Source organism: Stegostoma tigrinum, chromosome 15, assembly GCF_030684315.1.
Source record: "Stegostoma tigrinum isolate sSteTig4 chromosome 15, sSteTig4.hap1, whole genome shotgun sequence".
In the NCBI taxonomy this organism is placed as follows: Eukaryota; Metazoa; Chordata; class Chondrichthyes; order Orectolobiformes; family Stegostomatidae; genus Stegostoma; species Stegostoma tigrinum.
The window spans coordinates 38068313-38089638 of NC_081368.1; the positions used below are offsets into that span (position 1 = coordinate 38068313).

The 21326-nt window shown below is 40.6% G+C and overlaps 1 protein-coding gene across 2 annotated transcripts in view; it reads right to left on the bottom strand.

Annotated features, from left to right (window-relative positions):
- med12 (mediator complex subunit 12) overlaps positions 1 to 21326 on the bottom strand; it is a 173691-nt gene that overhangs the window by 22336 nt on the left and 130029 nt on the right. The window contains exons 32-39 of one of the 2 annotated variants that reach the window (XM_048544255.2): positions 14675 to 14764; positions 12007 to 12116; positions 11069 to 11204; positions 8047 to 8208; positions 7329 to 7685; positions 6188 to 6229; positions 3831 to 3984; positions 2516 to 2718 (exon numbers count right to left, since the gene is read on the bottom strand). In XM_048544255.2, the coding sequence (XP_048400212.1) occupies positions 2516 to 2718; positions 3831 to 3984; positions 6188 to 6229; positions 7329 to 7685; positions 8047 to 8208; positions 11069 to 11204; positions 12007 to 12116; positions 14675 to 14764 (1254 nt within the window). The remainder of the gene's footprint in view (positions 1 to 2515; positions 2719 to 3830; positions 3985 to 6187; positions 6230 to 7328; positions 7686 to 8046; positions 8209 to 11068; positions 11205 to 12006; positions 12117 to 14674; positions 14765 to 21326) is intronic. The other variant, XM_048544257.2, reaches the window with a different exon arrangement.

Consider the following 21326-nt stretch of genomic DNA (forward strand, 5'->3'; position numbering starts at 1 on the left):
TCTCTGATATTTAGTTAAATGTAGCCATCACTGCAATAAATCACTGTGTATACAAACAACTTCTTATACAAAATCTATTGTGACATTTAAATACCATCAAGAGCTTTGTAACAGCACCTCTGTCTTCACTCTTAAACATCACAACAGCATTTCTTTTCAGTCTAACATTAAAATAACATCAGAATCACATAAAATGGAAAATAATACAACAAAATTATAGAAAACGCAGTCTGTCCTTCCTGATTATCAATTTTTGAATGCCAAATTTCTCAATTCAATTGCTTCCAAATTCAAAATTCTGCATCACACTGAATTTTTAACCAGTCACTTTGTGGACTTGAGAAAAAAAAATGATATGCTAATATTACTCCTGGGTTAAAAATAATCACCAAAACAATGCAATTTGCATCCCCATATTGAAGGAGAAATTGAAAGAAAGAAAGGAACAGAAATTCTCCTCGACTTTTGCTCTTACAGGTGATCACCCTTCCTGACAGTAGACAGAAGCCAGTGAGCATTAATAATGTGCCAGGGTCCTGACTGGACAAGAACACCATTGCTGATTTTCAGAAGAGTTTTCAAGCTACTTCATCAGTGAATGAATAAGAACGCTGCAAGACATGTGACTAACCAAACACACAGCAAAGTAAAATGGCAAAGGCCTCCAAATGCATCAAGCGTTAACTGTCTATTGTGCAATATGGTTAATTGATAAAACTACCTACACCTTGAAGACCTCTCAGTACCATACAGCTCTCAAAGCTTCTTTATAGTAAGACTGTAGTCAGTTCAAATGTATTGTTGAGCTCCACCACAGTAATAAAAGCTCATTAACATGAATTAAGATCCTCCAGGCAAAACAGGACTCCAGTTTACATAAAAACATGAGTAGGAGGATGCCAGTTGGCCCTTTGAGCCTGCTTCACCATTCAATACGATCATGGCTGATCACCCAACTCTGCTGTTCCCATTTTAGCCTCACCTTTTGATCCCTTTAGCACTAACTCTTCTAGAAAACAGCCAATTTTGGACTCAACCACTTTCTGTGACACAGAACTCCACAGGCTCATCACTCTCGAGGTGAAGAAATTTCTCCTCAGCTCAGTCCTAAGGGGCCTACCCAATATCTTTAGACTGTGACCCCTGAATCTCGACTCCACTGTCATATGGAACATCTACTCTGCATTTACCTTGTCTAGTCTTGTGAGAATTTTATGGGCTTCTATGGAACCTCCTTCATTCGTCTAAACTCCTGTGAATATAATTCTAACTGATCCAGCCTCACTTCACGAGCAAGTCCTGCCATCCCAGGAATCAGTACTTTAAAGCTCTGTTGCACTCCCTCCACAGGTACAACCTAGTCTGCAGTAGAAATGCATCACAGGTAAAGATCTCGATAACAAGTAGGTGCCCTCAAACTCTAGTCTCTTCTCAGCAAGAACTTTGATTTTAGAATGCCATAAAATCAGAGAGCAAAGGAGGGGGCCATTCTGCCCATAATACTAAGGCCAAATTTATGCTTCTAACTTATCTTGTCCATACAGGACATCTCTGCAGGAGTTTCTCACGGTACTGTGTAAGGCTCAGCCAACTTAATCTGCTTCATCAAGGGCCTTCCTTCCTTCATAAAGGACAGGAGATGGGGATGTTTGCTGATGATTGCATGATATTCAGCACCAATCACAATCCCTCAGATATTGAAACTGTCTATGATCAAATGCAACCAGAGAGGCAATATCCAAGTTTGGGCTGACAAGTGACAAGTAATATTCATGCCAAATGAGTACCAGACAATGACTACCTCCAACAAGAAATAATCTAACCATTGTCCCATGACACTAAAGGCACTAGCCCCAGTGAATTAACATCTTGGGAGTTACCACTGACCAGAAACTGAACTCAGCTATCTGTGTAAATACTTTGGATACAAGAGTAGGTCAATAGTTCAAATCCTGTGACAAGTAACTCACCTCCTGACTCTCAAAAGTCTGTCCAATATCTAAAAGGCACAAATCAAAAGTGTGATGGAATACTCCCCACCTGCCTGGATGAGTGTAGCTCCAACAACACTCAAAAACAAAACAAAAAAAAACGTTATTTTCACCATACCCACAAGAATTCAGTTCCTCAACCACCACCACTGCACAGTCAACATTCACCCTAAGCTGTGCAGCCACTCCAAGGGTCCACGCATGCCTCAGACGGCACATTCTATACCCATGGCCACTACTATCTGGAAGGATAAGGGTAGCAGATACACTTGAAAAACCACAACCTGAAAACTCCCCAACCACTCATCATCCTGGCTTGGACATATATTGTCACTGCTTCAGTGTCGTTCATCAAAATCCTGGAACTCCTTTTCCAATAGCTCTGTGGGTGTACCTACACCAGAGGAAAGCAGCAATTCAAGAAGGCATCTCACTACCTCATTCTCAAGGGCAGTTGGGGTGGGCAATAAATTCTGGCCAGCCAACAAAGTTACATTGAATAGATTGAAAAGAAAGATACTCACCAGTCTGACATGCAGCTGCTGACGGAGCATTTGGCCTTGCGGGATTGGAGGTTGTTGTTTGTATTGGGCAGGTTTGTAAAGTGATGGATCCATCATTCCACCCATAGGGGGCATCACTGTGCTATATGGTGGTCGGTTCTGCACCATTTTGGAGAACGGAGGCCGCACAGATCTGTATGGAATTGTATCTAATCTGGGTCCACCTAAATAAAACAAACATTGGTTAAAACATACAACATTATTTTTACTTTTACTGCCTTGCTGTTTGCATATGAACTTCAACAAGTATGCACCAAATGATAAGATGATTAAAAAACTGTTAGTACTTGAATACCGAACCCAAGAATTAGCAATAGTTCATCATCAGCCTACACAGGCACAATATTCAAGAGATAACCTTGAAAGTCCTAGAGCTGTTCTATACTAAATGCAACTCTATGTCAGAGACGTAAACTTAATTTATCCCTTTTTCTGATATGTTTGTTGGTGCCAGCCTCTGATAAAAGCTTTTCACTAATCAGATGAATAGAGAATCAACAAAACATCAGGCGAAAATTTAATGATGAGCCTACAATTTATGGGTGTTCAATCTAATGAAAGCCAGCTTTATATTTTTCAATGCCTGTTACAGTGGGAGAAACATGCCCCTGCTGCTACTAACAATAACACATAAGAACACCTACAAATACAAAATCTGCTTTATTCCACTATGATGCCTTGATTTGAGTTGTTTTGTCTCATGCTTCAAAGTGCCCAGATCAAAGATAACCTGGATAATTTTATCCTTTGGATATACAAGTGTAGGATAAAGAGCTTTCCTTGTTTTCAAATTCTCCCAAGCAGCAAAAAGGGCACAACAGCATAAAAAAAAGTTATTTACTGTGCAAACCTCTAGCTTTATAAGTGGCTGTTTACCTGGATTTTAAGTAATTCCTTCTTGAACTATCACAGTAAACACTTGAATTGCTATCTTGCTGTCCTTTTACTATAGTCTGAAAGCATTTCAGTTAGTCCCCAAAAAGGCAGTGATTCCTCAAGATTTATCAACAAACATGAATAGAAGAGGACAGCAGTATTCAGTACTGCCTTCTAAGATTTTACTAGTATAGCGAAATGACTCATTTAGGGATTGCTGAAGTTCATGCTTCCACAAACAATGCCTACTTAGCATAAATACCATAGTTAATAAGGTGCCATAATTAATGTCCATCACTTGACTGCAGCTACACAATTTAAAAAAAAACCTGAAAGGAACTTCATCAATTAAGGTATGAAGTGGTTTTACACCTTGCAGCATCGTGGTTCCTTTGCTTACCTGCTGGTAAAGGCTGGTTCTGTGCATATATCCCTACACTAGGCTGTCCATATGGAAGTCTAGTATAGTGGTTACTTGTCTGATGTGGGATGAGATCAGCAGGAACACCACCACCATAGGGAGGTACTCTGTGTGCACTGGAAGGCAAATCCAACTAATCAAAGACAAAGGAAAAAAACATTTTTAGACTTTCTGCAAAATTACCAATAGCTACTGATCAGTGGTTTTCAAAGAAAACAGAATTCTCAAAACACTGAAAAATCTTTCCTCATGGCATTGTTGCTCTACCTACTGTGGTTCAAGAAGACAGTTGTCAAGGATAACTAAGGACATGCAATAAAACGCTGGCCCAGCCACCAACACCCCAGCCAATGAACAATAAAAACAAAATCCCAAATAACAAATCAGAATTTAATAGTTTCTGAAGCCAGTGCCTTGATCATCAAAAATGACTATTGAAATAATTATTTCAAATTACTGTATTAAGATTCTATAGCTGAATTACAAGCTTTATTTAAAAAGGCCTTAAACCATTTTCTGTTCTCAAATTTACAACACTTAAGATCTGCTTGAAGCCACTTCTGGTATAGCCCCTTGCAGTCTTCAGTGAACCAAAGGTGAGGGGCAGCAAGGAGCAGGTAACCTTCGATTATATTCAGGAGACTTTCCTATAGCAATCCTTGTCCAGACCAACAGAAATGAGGTACAGCTAGATCTAGTTCTTGGAAATGCGGTGGGCCAAGTAGATCAAGAAACAGTGGAGGAAGATTTTGGGGTCAGTAACCATTACATCATAAATTTTTAGGATTATCGTGGAAAATAATAGTGGCATGACTAAGAATAACCAAAAAAGCTTTGATTAGGCAGCCCACTTCAATGCAACAAGAACGGATCTGGAGTGCACAGACTGAAACCAGAAGTTGCCAAGGCAAATGGGAACTGGGCAATGGGCTATCTCAGAGGAGCTGGTTCCAACAAAGCAGACATGGTGACTTACTGCAGCATTTTCTGTCTGTACGGATTTCCAGTATCAACAGTTTTTTACTTTTCTTTGATGGCTCAGATACAGCTAAGGTATATTCCCTCATAGGGAATAGTCCAAACAAACCCAAAGCTCTCTGATGTCAAAGGAACTTGAAATTCAGTAAAAGAAAAAATTTAACTGAAAACATGGACCAGATTTCTGTACTGCATGATTCTATTAAAGCTTCAGCTATGACCCTTTATCCATTATGAAGTCAGAAGTAGGGATTTTCACTGATGATTGCACAATGTTCAACATCATTAAGAAACTCCTCATACAATGAGGCAGTCCAGGTTCATATGCAGAGATAATGGGAACTGCAGATGCTGGAGATTCCAAGATAATAAAATGTGAGGCTGGATGAACACAGCAGGCCAAGCAGCATCTCAGGAGCACAAAAGCTGACGTTTCGGGCCTAGACCCTTGAAGGGTCTAGGCCCGAAACGTCAGCTTTTGTGCTCCTGAGATGCTGCTTGGCCTGCTGTGTTCATCCAGCCTCACATTTTATTATCATATGCAGAGATGCCTGGATAACATCCACAGTTGAGTGACAAGTGACATTCACATCACACAACTGCCAGGAAGTGCAATTACCAATAAGAAAGAGCCATTGTGCTATGATATTCAACAGCTATCAATGATCAGAAACTTAACTGGGTCAGCCATGAATACTATGCCTGTAACATGAGGTCTAAAACTGGAAATTTTATGGCAGGTAACTCACTGCCCCATTTCCAGAGCCTATCCATTCTTGCAAGGCACGAGTCAGGAATATGATAGAGGACTCTATAATTGGGAGGTAGTGCCACAGTGGTCATATCACTATCCTAGCAATTTATAAGTCAGACCAGGCTCTGGTGACATCCATCTGGGCAACACGGTGGCTCAGTGGTTAGCACTGCTGCCTCACAGCGCCAGGGACCCGGGTTCAATTCCACCCTCGGGCAACTGCCCGTGTGGAGTTTGCACACTGTCCCAGTGTCTGCATGGGTTCCCTCCGGTTTCCTCCCACAGTCCAAAGACGTGTAGGTGGACTGGCTAAGCTATATTGCCCGTAGTGTTCAGGGGTCTGTAGATTAAGTGGGTAAAAGGGGGATGGGTCTGGGTGGGATGCACCAAGGGTTGGTGCAGACTTGTGGGCCAAAGAGCCTGTTTCCACACTGTAGGGGTTCTAATTCAAACCCCATTATAGTATTTGATCAAGTTTAAAACCAGTTAATAAATCTAGACTATAAAGCTAGTCACAGTAAGCGTGACCAAGAACTATCACTGACTGCTGTAAAAGTCTATCTGATTCACTAACGTTAAAGGTAAGAAAATTTGTCAGCCTTACCTGATCTGATTTACATGTGGCTCCAGAACCACAATTATGTGGCTGACATAGGATAATCAGAGATGGGAAACAAATGTTAGCTCTGCCAGTGATACCAACATTCCACAAAAGAATAAAGTACTGCATGCAGTTCTGATCTCCCTGCTATAGGAATGATGTTGTGAAACTAGAAAGGGTTCAGAAAAGATTTATGAGGATGTTGCCAGGGTCGGAGGGTTTGAGCTATAGTGAGTGGTTGAATAGGCTGGGACTATTTTCCCTGGTCCATCAGAGGCTGAGAGGTGACCTTATAGAGGTTTGTAAAATCACGAGGGGCATGGACAGGGTAGATAGGTAAGGTCTTTTCCCTGGGGTAGGGAGGTCAGAACTAGAGGGCATAGGTTTAAGGGGAGAGGGGAATGATATAAAAAGGGCCTAACTGGCAACTTTTTCAAGCAGAGGGCAGTGGGTATATAGAATGAGCTGCCAGAGGAAGTGGTGAAAGCTGGTACAATTACAATGTTTAAAAGATGTCTGGACAGGTATATGAATAGGATGGATATACATGGATATGGGCCAATTGCTGGAAAATGCGGCTAAGATTTATCTAGGACATCCAGTTGGGATGAATGAGTTGGACCGAATGGTCTATTTCAGTGCTGTATATCTCTATGACTCTTAAAAAGAAAAGCTGCAAGTTTCCTTCAAACCATACATACCATCCTAACTTCAGACTATATTGCTATTCTTCCACAGTCACTGTTTCAATAACCTGACAGTGTGGCAGATGAAGGCGGCAGCTCGCCATCACCTTCTCAAAGGCAACCAGGGATAGGCCCAGCCAGCAATGCCCATGTACCACAAGTGAATGAAATAATCTCCAATCTTAAGAGCACTTGGGTAGACTCACTGCATCAGTTCAAGGCGGTGGCTCGGTATCACTTTTAAAGGGCAATGAAGGATGGACAACAAATAGCAAACCAGTGCCCCCATTTTGTGAAAGATAAAATATAAAAAATATATACATATATACACCACACATGTACTTAATACCACACTAAATGCTATAATAAAAGATGTGAGCAATTTCAAAATGTTACTGTGAGTCTTACTGCATTTATTGCAATTTGAACCCTCAACTGGGAATTCGGTTCTATCTCACCTCAGATTTATTAGGAGGCAGTCGTTTCTTTCTGGGTGGTTTTTTTTTCTTCTCTTCAGTAGTATTAGGTTTTTCCAGCTTTGGTGGTTCTGATGGGTTTTTTTCCGGTTCTGGAATGACTGGCACAGGTGGTTCTTCTTCCTCCGGGGGAAGTGGCAGTGGTTCTAGATAGTAACTACGAGGCTTTGGTTTTAGATGTGTGTGATACAATAGGAGCCTGTGCTGTTCTTCAAATTTGGTCACTTTACGATCAACACGAACCGTTCCAAACCAGCCCCAAGAAAGAGGAGCAGAGTGCTTCATCCCTTCAAACACATCCCAAGGTGAAATCTTCTGTTTAGTGGAGACCTGTAGCCCCTACTCCAAAGGGAATAACAAATGTAAGCTGTTTTGATGCACTTTTTTTTGCTTGCTTGCAGAATTAAATGTTTATCTTCCCCTTGTTAGCGGAGTCATTTATAATCTTTAACAAAGTTAGTTTCAGGGTTATCGGAGATTTACTTTACTGACACATCTAGAATGTCATAATATAAAAACTATCTAAAAACTCCCTCCCCTCCATCTTGCATTACATTTTGCTCCATTTGAACAGAATAAAATAAAATCCTGAAAAAAAAGTAGTCAGTTTGTTGCAGGGTACCTTAGTCTAGTTTCAAGCAAACGTTAAACTCTCACTTTATGAGGGAATATCAGCACTAGTAGGTAATCAAGTACTTGCCTCTTTCTTGAATATTGAATCAAAACCAGCAATTTTGTTTCCTTTGGTATCAATTAGAGAGCCTTGGGGTTCACAAGTGATGACATCTCTTGTCTGTTTGGGAAGTGGTAACAACTGTCTCACCTTCTCTAAGCTTTCTGATTGTCGGTCCCCAAGCTCTTTCTAGGCATTAGAACGAACATAAACAAAAAGGGGAGAAATAAAAGGAGATACGACCATTTTTACTTTGATGCACTGGCTAACACAGCTCAACAGTAAAAAGAAACACTGTAAATTCTTAAGTATGAAACGTGATGCTCCTCACCAAAAGTGCTGCGCACTAAGAGTGGAAATCATAGTGGAATTCAGGAAATCATAGCTTTGGCTTTACATAATTTCACTAAAAAAGCAGAAAATCAAGATTTGCAATCTTGGGTAACACTCCTTGATGCAAACATTTGATCAAGGAATCAAAGCAAAGGAAATTAAAATTTCCAACTCATCCAAATACCTAAATATATGGTTTTACAAATGCCGATTTATCAGTTGTGCATGATTAGCATTTTTGTCACATCACTATATCACTAGATTTTTCTTGGTGTCACTGCAGCAGAAATGGGTCGCTTTGTAAAGTGCTCTGCTAATTGCAGGGCGCAGGCTTTTCTCTACTGTATGAGACAGCGAATTTCTTAGCCCTTTCACACAAAGGAGAAAGGGTTTTATCCGGAGTTTCATTGTAAGGTTCATGTAGGCTCTTTTGTTCTCCTCCATAGTGCCCTAGAAAAACGGGGATCAAGCAAAAAATCATTGGCAAGTAATGGATCCAAAAGTCCTTGGATATCTGTTTGTAGCATGTAGGTACAGATTTGAAGACTCGAATGAAAGACACCCATCAGCACTTCAGTCAGGGAATGATAAATAAATAATCCATTTGGAGTGTATTATTACTTTGTGACCAGAGACAAGATTATATTTTTTCCCCAATGAAAGTGCACAACTCTGAGGAATAAATTTAATTTAAAGTTTTTGAGAAGATTTGTAGCTCAGGTTGTGGATGAGTTTGTAGACTTGCTCGCCGAGCCAGCGTGTTGGATTGCAGATGTTCCGTCACTCTGCTAGGTAACGTTGTCAGTGTGCTTCCGGTGAAGCATCAGTGTTCTGTCCCACTTGTTACTTACATGCCTCAATTGGCAAGGGCGGTTGGCATCACTTCCGGTTCTGTTTTTCAGTGGTTTGTATATCGGGTCCAGTTCGAGTTGTTTGTTGACGGAGTTCTATTTGGCATGCCAGGCCTCCAGGAATTCCCTGGCATGTCACTGTTTGGCCTGTGCTATTATGAATGTGTTATCTCAGTTGAATTCATATCCATCTTTGTCCGCGTGTATTCAGGCCAGCGAGAACTGGTCATGTCTCTTGGTTGGCTAGTTGCTGTTCATGTATCCTTATTGTCAGTTTTCTTCCAGTCTGGCCTATGTAATGTTTCTCACAGTCCTCGCATGGTATTTTGTATATTACACTATTCTAATTGGTTGTGGCTGTGGGTTCATCTACGTTCGTCAGTAGCTATCGCAAGGGCTGTTGTTGGCAATAGTTGGTTAAAAAGAACAGAACAATCAACCACGACACCTCCTAGACATGATGGTGGAACATACAACAGGGAACTCCAGGCTAGCACATGCAGAAAGATCACACATACAGACCAGATACTTAGTTACACCAGCAACCATAAACAAAGCTGCATCAGTACATTATTCAAACGAGCCACAACATACTACAGCAACCCTGTTCTGTGCAAAGCAGAACAGGAGCAATTATATGGAGTTTTTAAAAAGGAAAAGATACCCTAAAAGCACATTTCACCCTTACCCCATGACAGACGACAAGACGACAAGACGACGACACAACACAACACAACCAGACACACTAGTCACCATTCTGTACATCAGGGATATATTAGAAATGACCACAAGACTACCCAGACCCTGAAGTATTAGGTAGCCCACAAACCAACAACCACTCTACGACAGCTACTGACGAACACAGATGATCCCATAACTACAACCAATAAAACTAACGTAATATACAAAATACTATGCAAGGACTGAGAGGCCAAACTAGAAGACAACTGACAGTAAGGATACATGAATACCAACTAGACATGAGACACAGCCAGTTCTCACTGGTCTCAGTACACATGGACAAAGAAAGACACAAATTTGACTGGGACAACACATCCATAACAGGACAAGCCAAACTCAGATATGCCAGGGAATTCCTGGAGGCCTAGCATTCCAATTGGAACACCTTCAACAAACACATTGAACTGGACCTGATATACAAACCACTGAAAAACAGAACTGAAAGTAATACCAACCATCCCAGCAAACCAAGGCATATAAATAATAAGTGGGACAGAACATCAACGCTTCAGCGGAGGCACATTGATGGTATTACCTAGCAGGGTGACAAAATGTCTGCAATTCAACACACCAGCTTGGCGAGTAAGTCTACAACCCCAATAAATTTAATTGCCATAGACATCAGAAGGACTTATGTCATACTAGTCAAGCTGCACCTTAAATTATGTATCCAGATCTAGTCATTAAGGGACAAAGCCTGGAGGTGATTCAGAGAAGATGACCACAATTAACCTATTAACTAAATGTAAATGAAGCCAAAAGCTGGCATTTCCAGAAAAGGATTTGAGTAAATCGAATACAGTAAGATTGCAGAAATTGGTTTGTGCATCAATGGAAGGAGGTGCTTATTTACACGTTCAGATACAAATACAAATTAAATGAATGGAACTAAAGTACTGGTTAAACCAACAAAGCAAAATTTCAGTTTGTCATACATCACAGACTGAAAAACATGGCACAGATTTAGAGAGTAATAGAGCTAACATTGTCAAATCTCTGCTGTGAGAGTACTGAAGGTTGTTTTCAATGATGTAGGAAAGGTTGACTTGCTTTACTTATCAGTAGCAACCTTGTGTAAATTTTATTTAACATTTCTACAATGAAAAAAGGAAAAACAGTTTTACCCTGAGTTTCTTTACAAGATTCATGTAGGCTCTTTTGTTCTCCTCCATACTGCCCTGCGAGATGCTTGACATATCCGCTGCCAGAGTTCCATTAACCAAAACACTCAGCATATCCAAGACTGTAGTGAACAGCTCACTGGGAAACAAGATAGTCCTTTACTCTTAGGAACATTTCACAGCAATACATATACACAATGTGAGCTCCAAATGAGCTTAGCACATGAACACTAATAGTTACAACTGAGAAATGAAGGTTAAGAATTCAAGACATGTTTTCTCCTTTGTCTTTAAAATTTTAAAACTAATGGTAGAAAACCAAACTGCAGCAAACCACAAATAATTCAGCAATCAAACAAACCTCACAGCTGAGAACATCTTGGCTTGTACAACTCACCTAATCACAAATTAAATTTGCTGAATCATCACTGAAGCTCTGCATGCAAACTTGGAACTGTACTGATGGCAATTATTTCACAGTTTAAGTAAACAAACTGACCACTATGCTTCATAGTAAGAAAAAGAACATACTGTTTACTGGAAATCTGAAATAAAACCAAATATTTAAATACTCAGAAGTCCTAGCATCATCTGTGGTGACAGAAACTGAGTTACTGATTTGAACTTCCTCCGTGCTAGGAGGGATCAGTGACTTGAAAACACTCATTCTGCTTTTCTTATCACTGATGCAGCCACACTTGTTGAATACTTCCAGCCATTTCTTACTGTATGGAGGCGCTGCGTACAACATTCCATAGCTATCAATCCTTAAAGTGCATGCAAAATGCAGCGCAGCACAGATAACAGTCCACAAGTTATTGCAGAGAAGTCAGAGAATTGTGTGGTTTTGTTATTTACCACACCGCTGATAAAGACAGAAGGATCAGCAGCTGCATTGCTGCAAGTTTCAAAATAAAAACATGAGTAACAATGGTGCATACTTGTTGGACTGCATATCAACTGTTCCACTGCTAATTATGTCCAAGAGAAGAACAGCCCACTCAGTGGTGCCCTGCGTGCTACGCTGGACTGTATCGAACATCCCACCCACCTGCGAAGTAAATCAGAAACAAAAACACATAATTAGTGATTATCCTTTCAAAAATCTATTTGCCCTCAGCACTAAATTTAGTCAAATCCTAGGTTCAGTAGATTCTAAAATTAAACATTTGACTGAAGGCATTGGAAGATTATGGGGAGGTGATAGTTTAGTGGTATTATTGCTGGACTGTTAATCTACACCCTGGTAATGCTCTTGGGACCAAAGTTTGAATCCTGCCACAGCAAACAGTGGAATTTGAATTCAATGAAGTGTCTGGAATTAAGAATCTAGTGATGGCCATGAAGCCGCTGTCAATTGTCAGAAAAACCCATTTGGTTCACTAATATCCTTTAGGAAAGGAAACTGCCACCTTTACTTGATCTGGGCTACATGTGGCTCCAGATCCATAGTGGCATGGTTGACTCTTTACTGCTCTCTGGGACGGACAATAAATTTTGGCCGAGCCAGCAACACCCTCACCCATGAGTGAGATTTAAAAAACTGGCTCAATTTCCAAAGGTCAACTTTGCCATTCAGTTACTGAGTGAGAAATATTCAGAGGACCGCAGTAAGTGACCAGCCACCCTGGCTCATTAATGTGACAGCAAATATTGATCTAACGCTGGAGGCCAATAACATATCCAAATCAATATTAAATAATCCTTCAATCAACCAATGTTTTCACAAGTAGCAGCTTGAACTGAAAGTAGCTTGAAATTAAACAGCAATCTATTCTGAAATGTGTAAGTTATAGCTGTAAATTAGCATAATTTAGCATTAATTTAAAAGGCTAAAATAAACCCCAGGCCAATGGAAAAGACATTACACCAATACAAGGTATACAATGTAAACGGAACTGAAATTTGCTAACCAATAGGCATTTGAGCAAAGCGCTCCAGCTTGAGCCAAGCATCCTTGGTACAACACAATTTTCTGAAGTAGAGGCAGATACAGCATAGATTTATTTAGTATCATTTCATTAATGCCTGCTACATAATAGGATTTTTCAATGCAGTATTTTTGACACACTGAAAACATTGCATGCGATTTAACACTTTTCTATGGCCCAATGTCAGCTTGGATGATGCAATTGTATGTTCAAGCTAACAGCCATTGTTCTTTACTTGTTTCAAACATAATAAATGGAATTCATTAAAAGAAATAAAAAGAGACAAAGACTGCTCATTCTTGTAACGTGAGTTTGTAATAAAGAGGGAACCAGAAGTGAAAGCAATCTATAGCAACAGGAAAAAAGGGTCCTTTAGTTCACTGAGTCTGCGCTGGTCAAAACAGGCACCAAGCTATTTTAAGACAGATAGTAAGAACTGCCAATGCTAGAGTGTGAGATAACATAGCGTGGAGCTGGAGGAACACAGCAGGCCAAGCAGCAGGAAAGCTAACACTTGGGTCGGGACCCGTCTTCGGAAACGGTTCTGAAAAAGAGTCCTGTCCCAAAACGTCAGCTTTCCTGCTCCTCTGATGCTGCCTGGCCTACTGTGTTCCTCCAGCTCCAAACTATTTTAATCCCATTATTTGGCACTTGGGTCAGTGACTTCTATGCCTGGGCATGGTAAACGTAGATCTGCCGCTACCATCCTTACAAGTAGATAGTTCCAGGTTCTCACCATGCTTGGATCATTCCCCCACACCCCCCCTCCCAACATGCCATTTAAACCTCCTGCCCCTTAGCTTAAATCAATGCCCACTGGTCACTAATCTCTCCACCAGGGCAAAAGTTTCTTCCTGTTTACCCTACCTATGCTCCTCAGAATTTTATGTATCTCAATCGTGGCCTTTTCAGTCTTGTCTGCTTCAAGGAAAACAACTCTAGTCTATCCAATCTCTTAGTAAGCAAAACACCCAGGCCAGAAACATCCTGGAATATTCCCTCTGTCCCCTCACTGGTGCAATCACATTTCTTCTATATTGTGTTCTTGTATTGAACACAGAACAGTAGAGCAAGAACAAGTCCTTCAGTGCACCAAGCCTACAACAAGACATGATGCCATTCTAAACTAAAACCTTTTGCCTCAACATGGTCTGTATCACTATTTCCAGCCTTTTCCTGTTTCTGTCAAGATGCCTATTGCTACTGTATCCACGTCCATTGGCATTGTGATGATTTTGGATTTTTCTACTATTTTTTAAGAAGAAAATTAATGCATCTTAAGTATTAGGATTCAAACAATGCATAGAGACAAAAGATGGTTAAAAATATGTCTTCGTACTCTGCCAAATACTTTAAAAACACTATGCACTCTACAGGAGCCACTGAATACGTCATGCCCTGGGACAGGGCAGGTATTGCCTTGCAAAAGTCTTCCCATCAGGTTGTGAACAAGGAGATTTCAATGTTAAAATACAAAATGAAGTTCTTTCCTTCCAATCAAAATGACACAATTGTGTAAATAAGTTTAAGGAAAACAAAACTGAGAAAGAGAGGGAAGGAGAAATGAAATGAAAGAAGCAATGCCCAAATATAAACTGGAGAGAAAGGGTCAAAACAAAAACTACTCTGGCTGTAAGGCAAAGTACTTAAAATTATTTTTTCCTCAAACAAGCCTTACAAGATTTAAGCGGAGTTTCAGGGCTTCATGCATCATCTGTTTGGCTTTGCAGTCATCCTGGTACTGATCTTCACGCCAATTTGTTACAATCTGAGAAGGTAAAACAATATAGTTATTGAATTCATCTGCTGGTGATCAGTTATAGCTAGTGCCATTCTTTCTACAAATTAACCTTCTGTTGGGCAGATACCGTCAAGTGGACATTCATTTCAGCAGGGAGTCACAACAATTTCATAAGAAACTCAGTGTATCATCAAACTGATGCATTTTAAGAAGTCAATAAAATTTTCAGAAGCAGGTAGAAGTATCTGAGGATTAAAATGCAAATTTCAAAACAAGAACATTGAGCTAAATTCTTTAAACCCTTCACATAACCTTTAATTCTTGCAGTAGTTTTCACTCTACAATACTGGAAATGCCATCAGCACTAAAACTGATTTAATTCTTCAAGGCTTGAAAGGAATCACACTTCAAATTGAATCAAAGTCCAGTGAGTAGATGTCATATTTGTGCAGTTATATAAAATCAGTAAAATGCGAATTTCAAAACCCTATTCTGTGTTTCACTTAACTCACGTCAGAGTGAAGCTATAAATCAGAAACAAAAATAGAGATTACTGGAAAAGCTCAGCAGGTCTGGCAGCATCTGTGAAAAGAAATCAGAGTTAACATTTCAAATCTGGTGACCCTTCCTTGGAATAAAGGAAGGATCACGAGACACGAAACGTTAGCTCTGATTTCTCTTCACCCATGCTGCCAGACCTGCTGAGCTTTTCCAGTAATCTCTGTTTTATTTTTAACTCCAGAATAATGAAGATTTTATATTTGAGCTCACTAGCCCCTGATATGGATAAAATAACCTGGTTTAGACTCTTGAACAGTGTCCTGTTGGAAAGTGCATTTGTTTGGACACTAGGTGAAGCCAAACTTTGTCTTGGCTGTATTGCGTTCTACAGTTACTTAGTTTTTGGATCATACATAAAAATGGACAAAGTCAGAAGCCAGGTTATAGTCCAGGTTTATTGGAAACCAGAAGCTTTCCAAGCATAGTCCCTTTAGAAGGTGAATTGAGAGAAAAGCAGTCACAGAATTTATAGACAGAGAAATCAAAAGATCATACATGAAAATGGTCCCTTGGTTGAGGCAGTAGATGCAGCTGCAGCTGATGCAACATTTCTATCAAAGAGAATGTTTTCAGGAGCAGATAATCAACAAAACAGGAGACAAACTCCTTCAATTTGTAAGACAAAATAAGATTCTAGATTTGTTACATCTAACACAGGAAACAGTTATTGTATTATGTTTGTTATTGTTCAGTTCCTTGACAGCAGATGACAGTATGCATTATTTTTGAATCACAACAGGTTAGGAGATATTACACGCCAGTACCAAGCATTAGAGCAGAAGGACCTTTGTTGTCCAAAGCGGCATGATTGTAAGATCCTTGTTTTTTTTTAAAACACCTGTTTTTATGGTATTACATTACAAAACACCACTTGCCTTTAACAGTAAACTAGCAGCTTTAATGTGCAGTTTTACATTAAGGAGAACAAATTCAGGTTTATCAAAGTAACCTAGTAACTTAAGTCCCTCATCCCCTCATTCTTGTAACTTTCGTTCTGTGCCTCTCTAAAACCTTCACATCCTTCTGAAAAGGACCAGGAATGAATACAACTTTCCACCGAGACTGAACATTTTATAAAGTTTCAATGCAATATCCCATTTGCGTACTTGATATCTCTATTTATAAAACCCAGGGTGCTATCGATCTCCACTTGCCTTGCCACACTCAACAATTTCTATATTTGTCCCTGGATCTGTTCCTCAATCCCCATTAGAATTGTATCTTGCCCTTTTTAACCAGTTGTATCTTTTACTGTTTCTCTTTGTTCAAAATGTATAATTTTTAACTTTTATCACTTGTCCACCCATTCCATTAGCTCATCTACATTCTCTTGAAGGTCCGTCAGTATCCTCACCACAGTTCCAGGTACAGTTAAGTTTGAAGTTGTCTACAATTTTGTCCCCTCCACCAAAGCTAGGTTATCAAGATATTTTAAAATACCTCATATGGGCACTTGAGAATCCTGCCAAATGCCTTCCACTAATCAAACAATCAAACAATCCACTAATCAGAGGCCAACCAAGCGGAGGCTTGGTGACCGCTTTGTGGAATACCTACGCTCGGTTTGTGACAAAACAGCTGCACCTCCCAGTCGCGAACCACTTCAACTCCCCCCCCACTCCTTGGAATGACATGCCCATCCTAGGCGTCTTCCAGTGCCACAATGATGCCACCTGAGAACTGCAGGAACAGTACATCATATTTCGCTTGGGAACCCTGCAGCCCAATGGTCTCAATGCCGACTTCACAAGCTTCAAAATCTCCCCACTCCCAGCCTCATCCCAAAACCAGCCCAGCTGGTCCCCACCTCCCTGACCTGTCAGTCTTTTCTCCTACCTATCAGCTCCTCCCACCTCACTGATCAACTCCCACATCCACTTCCTACCTACTAGCCTCATCCCCACCTCCTTAACCCATTCCCCTTTTCCTTAACTGGCCAACCCCCATCCCAACTCCCTACCTACACTCACCTTTACTGGCTCCATTCCCACCTCCTTGACCTGTCTGTGTTCGCTCCACCCATCTGCTCCTTATCCACCTCCCATCATTGCCTCCCCCCCTCTCAATTTATTTTGGAGTCCTCTTCCCCCCCCAGCATTTATGAAGAAGGGCCCAGACCCGAAACGTCAGCTTTCCTGCTCCTCTAATGCTGCCTGGCCCACTGTGTTCATCCAGCTCTCCACTTGTTATCACAGATTGTCCAGCAGTGGCAGTTCCCATTATCTCTTGCACTGTTTCCTTATGTTATCTTCTCATGTCGTCAGCACGGTGGCTCAGTAGTTAGGACTGCTGCCTCACAGCACCAGGAACCCGGGATTAAATCCACCACTGGGTGACTGTCTCTGTGGAGTTTGCACATTCTCCCCATGTCTGTATAGGTTTCTTCGAGGTGCTCTGGCTTCCTCCCACAGTCCAAAGATGTGCAGGTTAGATGGCTTGGCCACGCTAAATTGCCCATAGTGTTCATGGTAGGTTAGGTGGGATACCTTGTGGGCCAGTGTGGACTTGTTGGGAAAAAGAGCCTGTTTCCACACTGTACAGAATCCAAGATATCAAATGGAGCGATAGAAATGGTTCTCCAAATGGCTTCACTGCCTGACTGAAACAGGATGCATTTGCTTTTTTTTGGCAAATGTCACAGAATAAAATTAAGGAAGTCATGCTGCACAAAGTATGGCCTTTGGTGAGAATACAGCTGGTATACTACATACAACTTGGTTTCTTTAATGAAGGAAGGATATGTTTGCAAAAAGACTCCATTAGATTGTTCCTTGCAATGAGGGGGCTGCGCTATATGGCGAAATTGAGTACAATGGGACCATATTTTCCAGTTGAAATTGAGAGGTGATCTCATTAATTTGCATTAAGTTATTAAGAGGCCTAAACAGGGCAGATGCCAGGCAGCTGCTTCTTACAGGTACACTATGAGATCATAGTGTTAGGACAAGAGGATGACAATTTAGGGTTGCGGGGAGCAGAAATGTCTCGTTCAAAGGGTACTGAATCTATGGAAATGCCTGTTCCAAAGTGTTGTGGATGCTGAGTCACTGAGCACAGTCATGAGTGAGGTCATGAGGTTTTTAAACAAAAAGTAAATCAAGGGGTTTAGGAAGAGTGAAGAAAGGGGTTGAGACAGCAGAGCAGCAATGATCTTATTCAATAGCAAAGCAAACTTGGTCTGTGTGAACTACCCATGCAACTATTTGTTTTCTTTTAATATCCAGAAGTGATTTTTTTTCTATCACCAAATCAGCTGCCAATTTATGTTATTCTGCCTTCATTGTTGTCCAGGTGAAAATTATATTGATGTGAATGTGAACTTTGCTGGCCAATGTTTCACAGGGTAACAGCTGTTGAAGTTACTGATTGATTCTTAGCTGTGCAGAGTAGTCAAAGTAATGGATGGTTGTCAGTATGGAACTATAGGTCAAAAGAAAAATGTCCAAAATTAATAACAGCAGACAATTAGAAGAAGGTAACTCTCAAAAAAAAATCTCTGATAGCTCCAATATGATTCTACAGTACTTGGTATTATAGTCTTTTTCCTTCTAACTGGGCAAACCAATTTAAAGTAATTTCCCTCAAATTGATTTATTTAATGTTGAATCAGAATAGTTCAGGTGACAGAGCATCTATTAGAAAGATAAAAGCAACACATTTCAAATCCTTTTCTTGTTCCTTAAAAGGTTATCAAGTTGGCCTAGCTGGTAGCATCTAGACTCTAAGTCAAAAGCATGAAAGTCCTACTTCAAAATTTGTGCATAATTTAAGCTGATATTGGTCAGAGTCGTGCAGCATAGATACGATGTTCAACCAATCGATCATCAGTTCTGATGTGCTACAGCAAAAAACCGTAATGACCTCCTCAGAAGACAGACAAGGGATTCTACCAATAAGGCAGCAGTCATCATCCATGACTTTCCAGGAGCGGAGAAACTACGCCATGCTCTAACACCCTTCAACACAATTTCAATGACCATGAGCACCTCGTCAATATCTTCCCTAGAGGTCTATTTCTTGCCTTCAAACAACCAACAAACCTTAAACAGATTATTGTTCACAGCAAACTGTCCAGCCTTCAGGACAACATCTTCCACAACACCACACAGCCCTGCCATGGAAAGGTCTGTAAGACATGTCAGATCATCAACCTGAATATTACTATCACGTGGGAACAGCCATCTATCACATGCACAACAGATACTCATGTGACTCGGCCTACGTTGCCTATCTCATATGCAGCAGGCAAGGATGCCCTAGGGCATGGTATATTAGCGAAACCACGCAGACACTATGGCAATGGATGAATAGACACCATGCAACAACTGCCAGACACAGATGCTCACTGCCAGTGGGGGAAAACGGTTCAGCGGTCAAGAACATTTGGCTTTGGATCTTTGAATAAATGTACTTCAAGACAGACTTTGGGATACATAACAACACAGGGTAGGCAAGCCGAGGCTGACAGCCAGGTTTAGTACCCGTGCAGACGTCTTCAAACGGGATCTTGGGGTTATGCTGCACCACAGGTGACCACACCACACACACTTTCTCACACACACATGCAGACAGACAGACACAGACACATATATGGGGTGAATTTGCATTTGCAGATTTGTAATTGAAGGTGCATTTTATTTTGTTCAAAAAGCACATAATTTGTAGACTGTCAATGTAGCATTTTAAAAATTCCTAGTGTGGAAATAAAACCAGTCTGACTCAAAGTTGGCACGCAGCCAGATTGTAAACAAGGGCTCACACTTACAATGCTTTGTCTTACCTGGGACGTCACCTCTGGTATACTGAGGGAACTAATAAAACCTTTAGTTATCTCAGGGCAGTGGCTTGAAGAAAAATCTTGAATTTGCATATTAACCTTTTCTAATTGAATGAAAATCTAACAGCCATCTTAGGTCTATTCAACATATTCGCATCCATTCTATGACTGTTCAATCTTTTGCTTACAAATTCGGTGTCTCTGATCCCACCTCTTTCATTGATACCTGAAGGAGGAGTGAGCTTGCACCTACCAATAAACCTGTTGGACTATAACTTGGTCGTGTGATTTTTGACCTTAGTTCACTTCAGGCCAACGCCAGCACCTGAACACCATGCAGCACAGAGACAGGTCTGCAACGTCTATGCCGACCAACAAATACCAAACTATACTAATTCCATTTACCTGCATTTGGTCCATAGCTTACAATGCTTTGGCGTCTTAAATGTTGAGAGTACCTGCCTGTGCCACTCTCACAGGCACATGTTCAATTTTAAAAAAAAGTTGTCAGGTCTCCTCTCAACAATCCACTCTTCACCTTCAACTTATTGACAATGGGCTTGAATATGACTGCCATGGGGAAGAAATATTGACAAACTACTATGTCTATACCTCTCATACTTGTGTATACTTCAGTGAGATGCCTCCTTCAGCCTCCTCTGCTCCAAGGAAAACAAACCTGCCCCATCCAGTCTCTCCTCATAAGTTAGTCTTTTCATCCTGGCAATATCCTGGTGAATCTCCTCTGCACGGTCTCCAGTCAATTCACGTTCCTCCGATAGTGGTGACCAAAACTACATAGTATTCCATCTGTGGCATATGCAACGTTTTATAAAAAATTGTAACAAGACTGCCTTGCTCCTATATCATAAACCCTGGCTAATGAAGGCAAGCATCCCACATCCTTCTTCACCACCCTGTCTACCTGTTGTGACACCTTTATAGGCTTATACACCAAGGTCCCTTTATTACTCAGTAGTCCTTAACAATCACTGTGTTCATCCTTCTTTTACTGGACATCATAAAATGCATTACATCACATTCAATAAATGGCTGCTATGGTTCTTAAATTACAATAGCGACAACATTTCAAAAGAAAGAAAACACATATTTATAATGTACTTTTTGACTGTGAATGAAATTACTGTAAGGCCAAGTAAGTACCTTTGAAGTATAGTTGCTGTTGTATTGTAGAAAAGTACTTCATCGGCTGCATGTATAAATATTTTTGATACCCTCCTTCCGTGATAG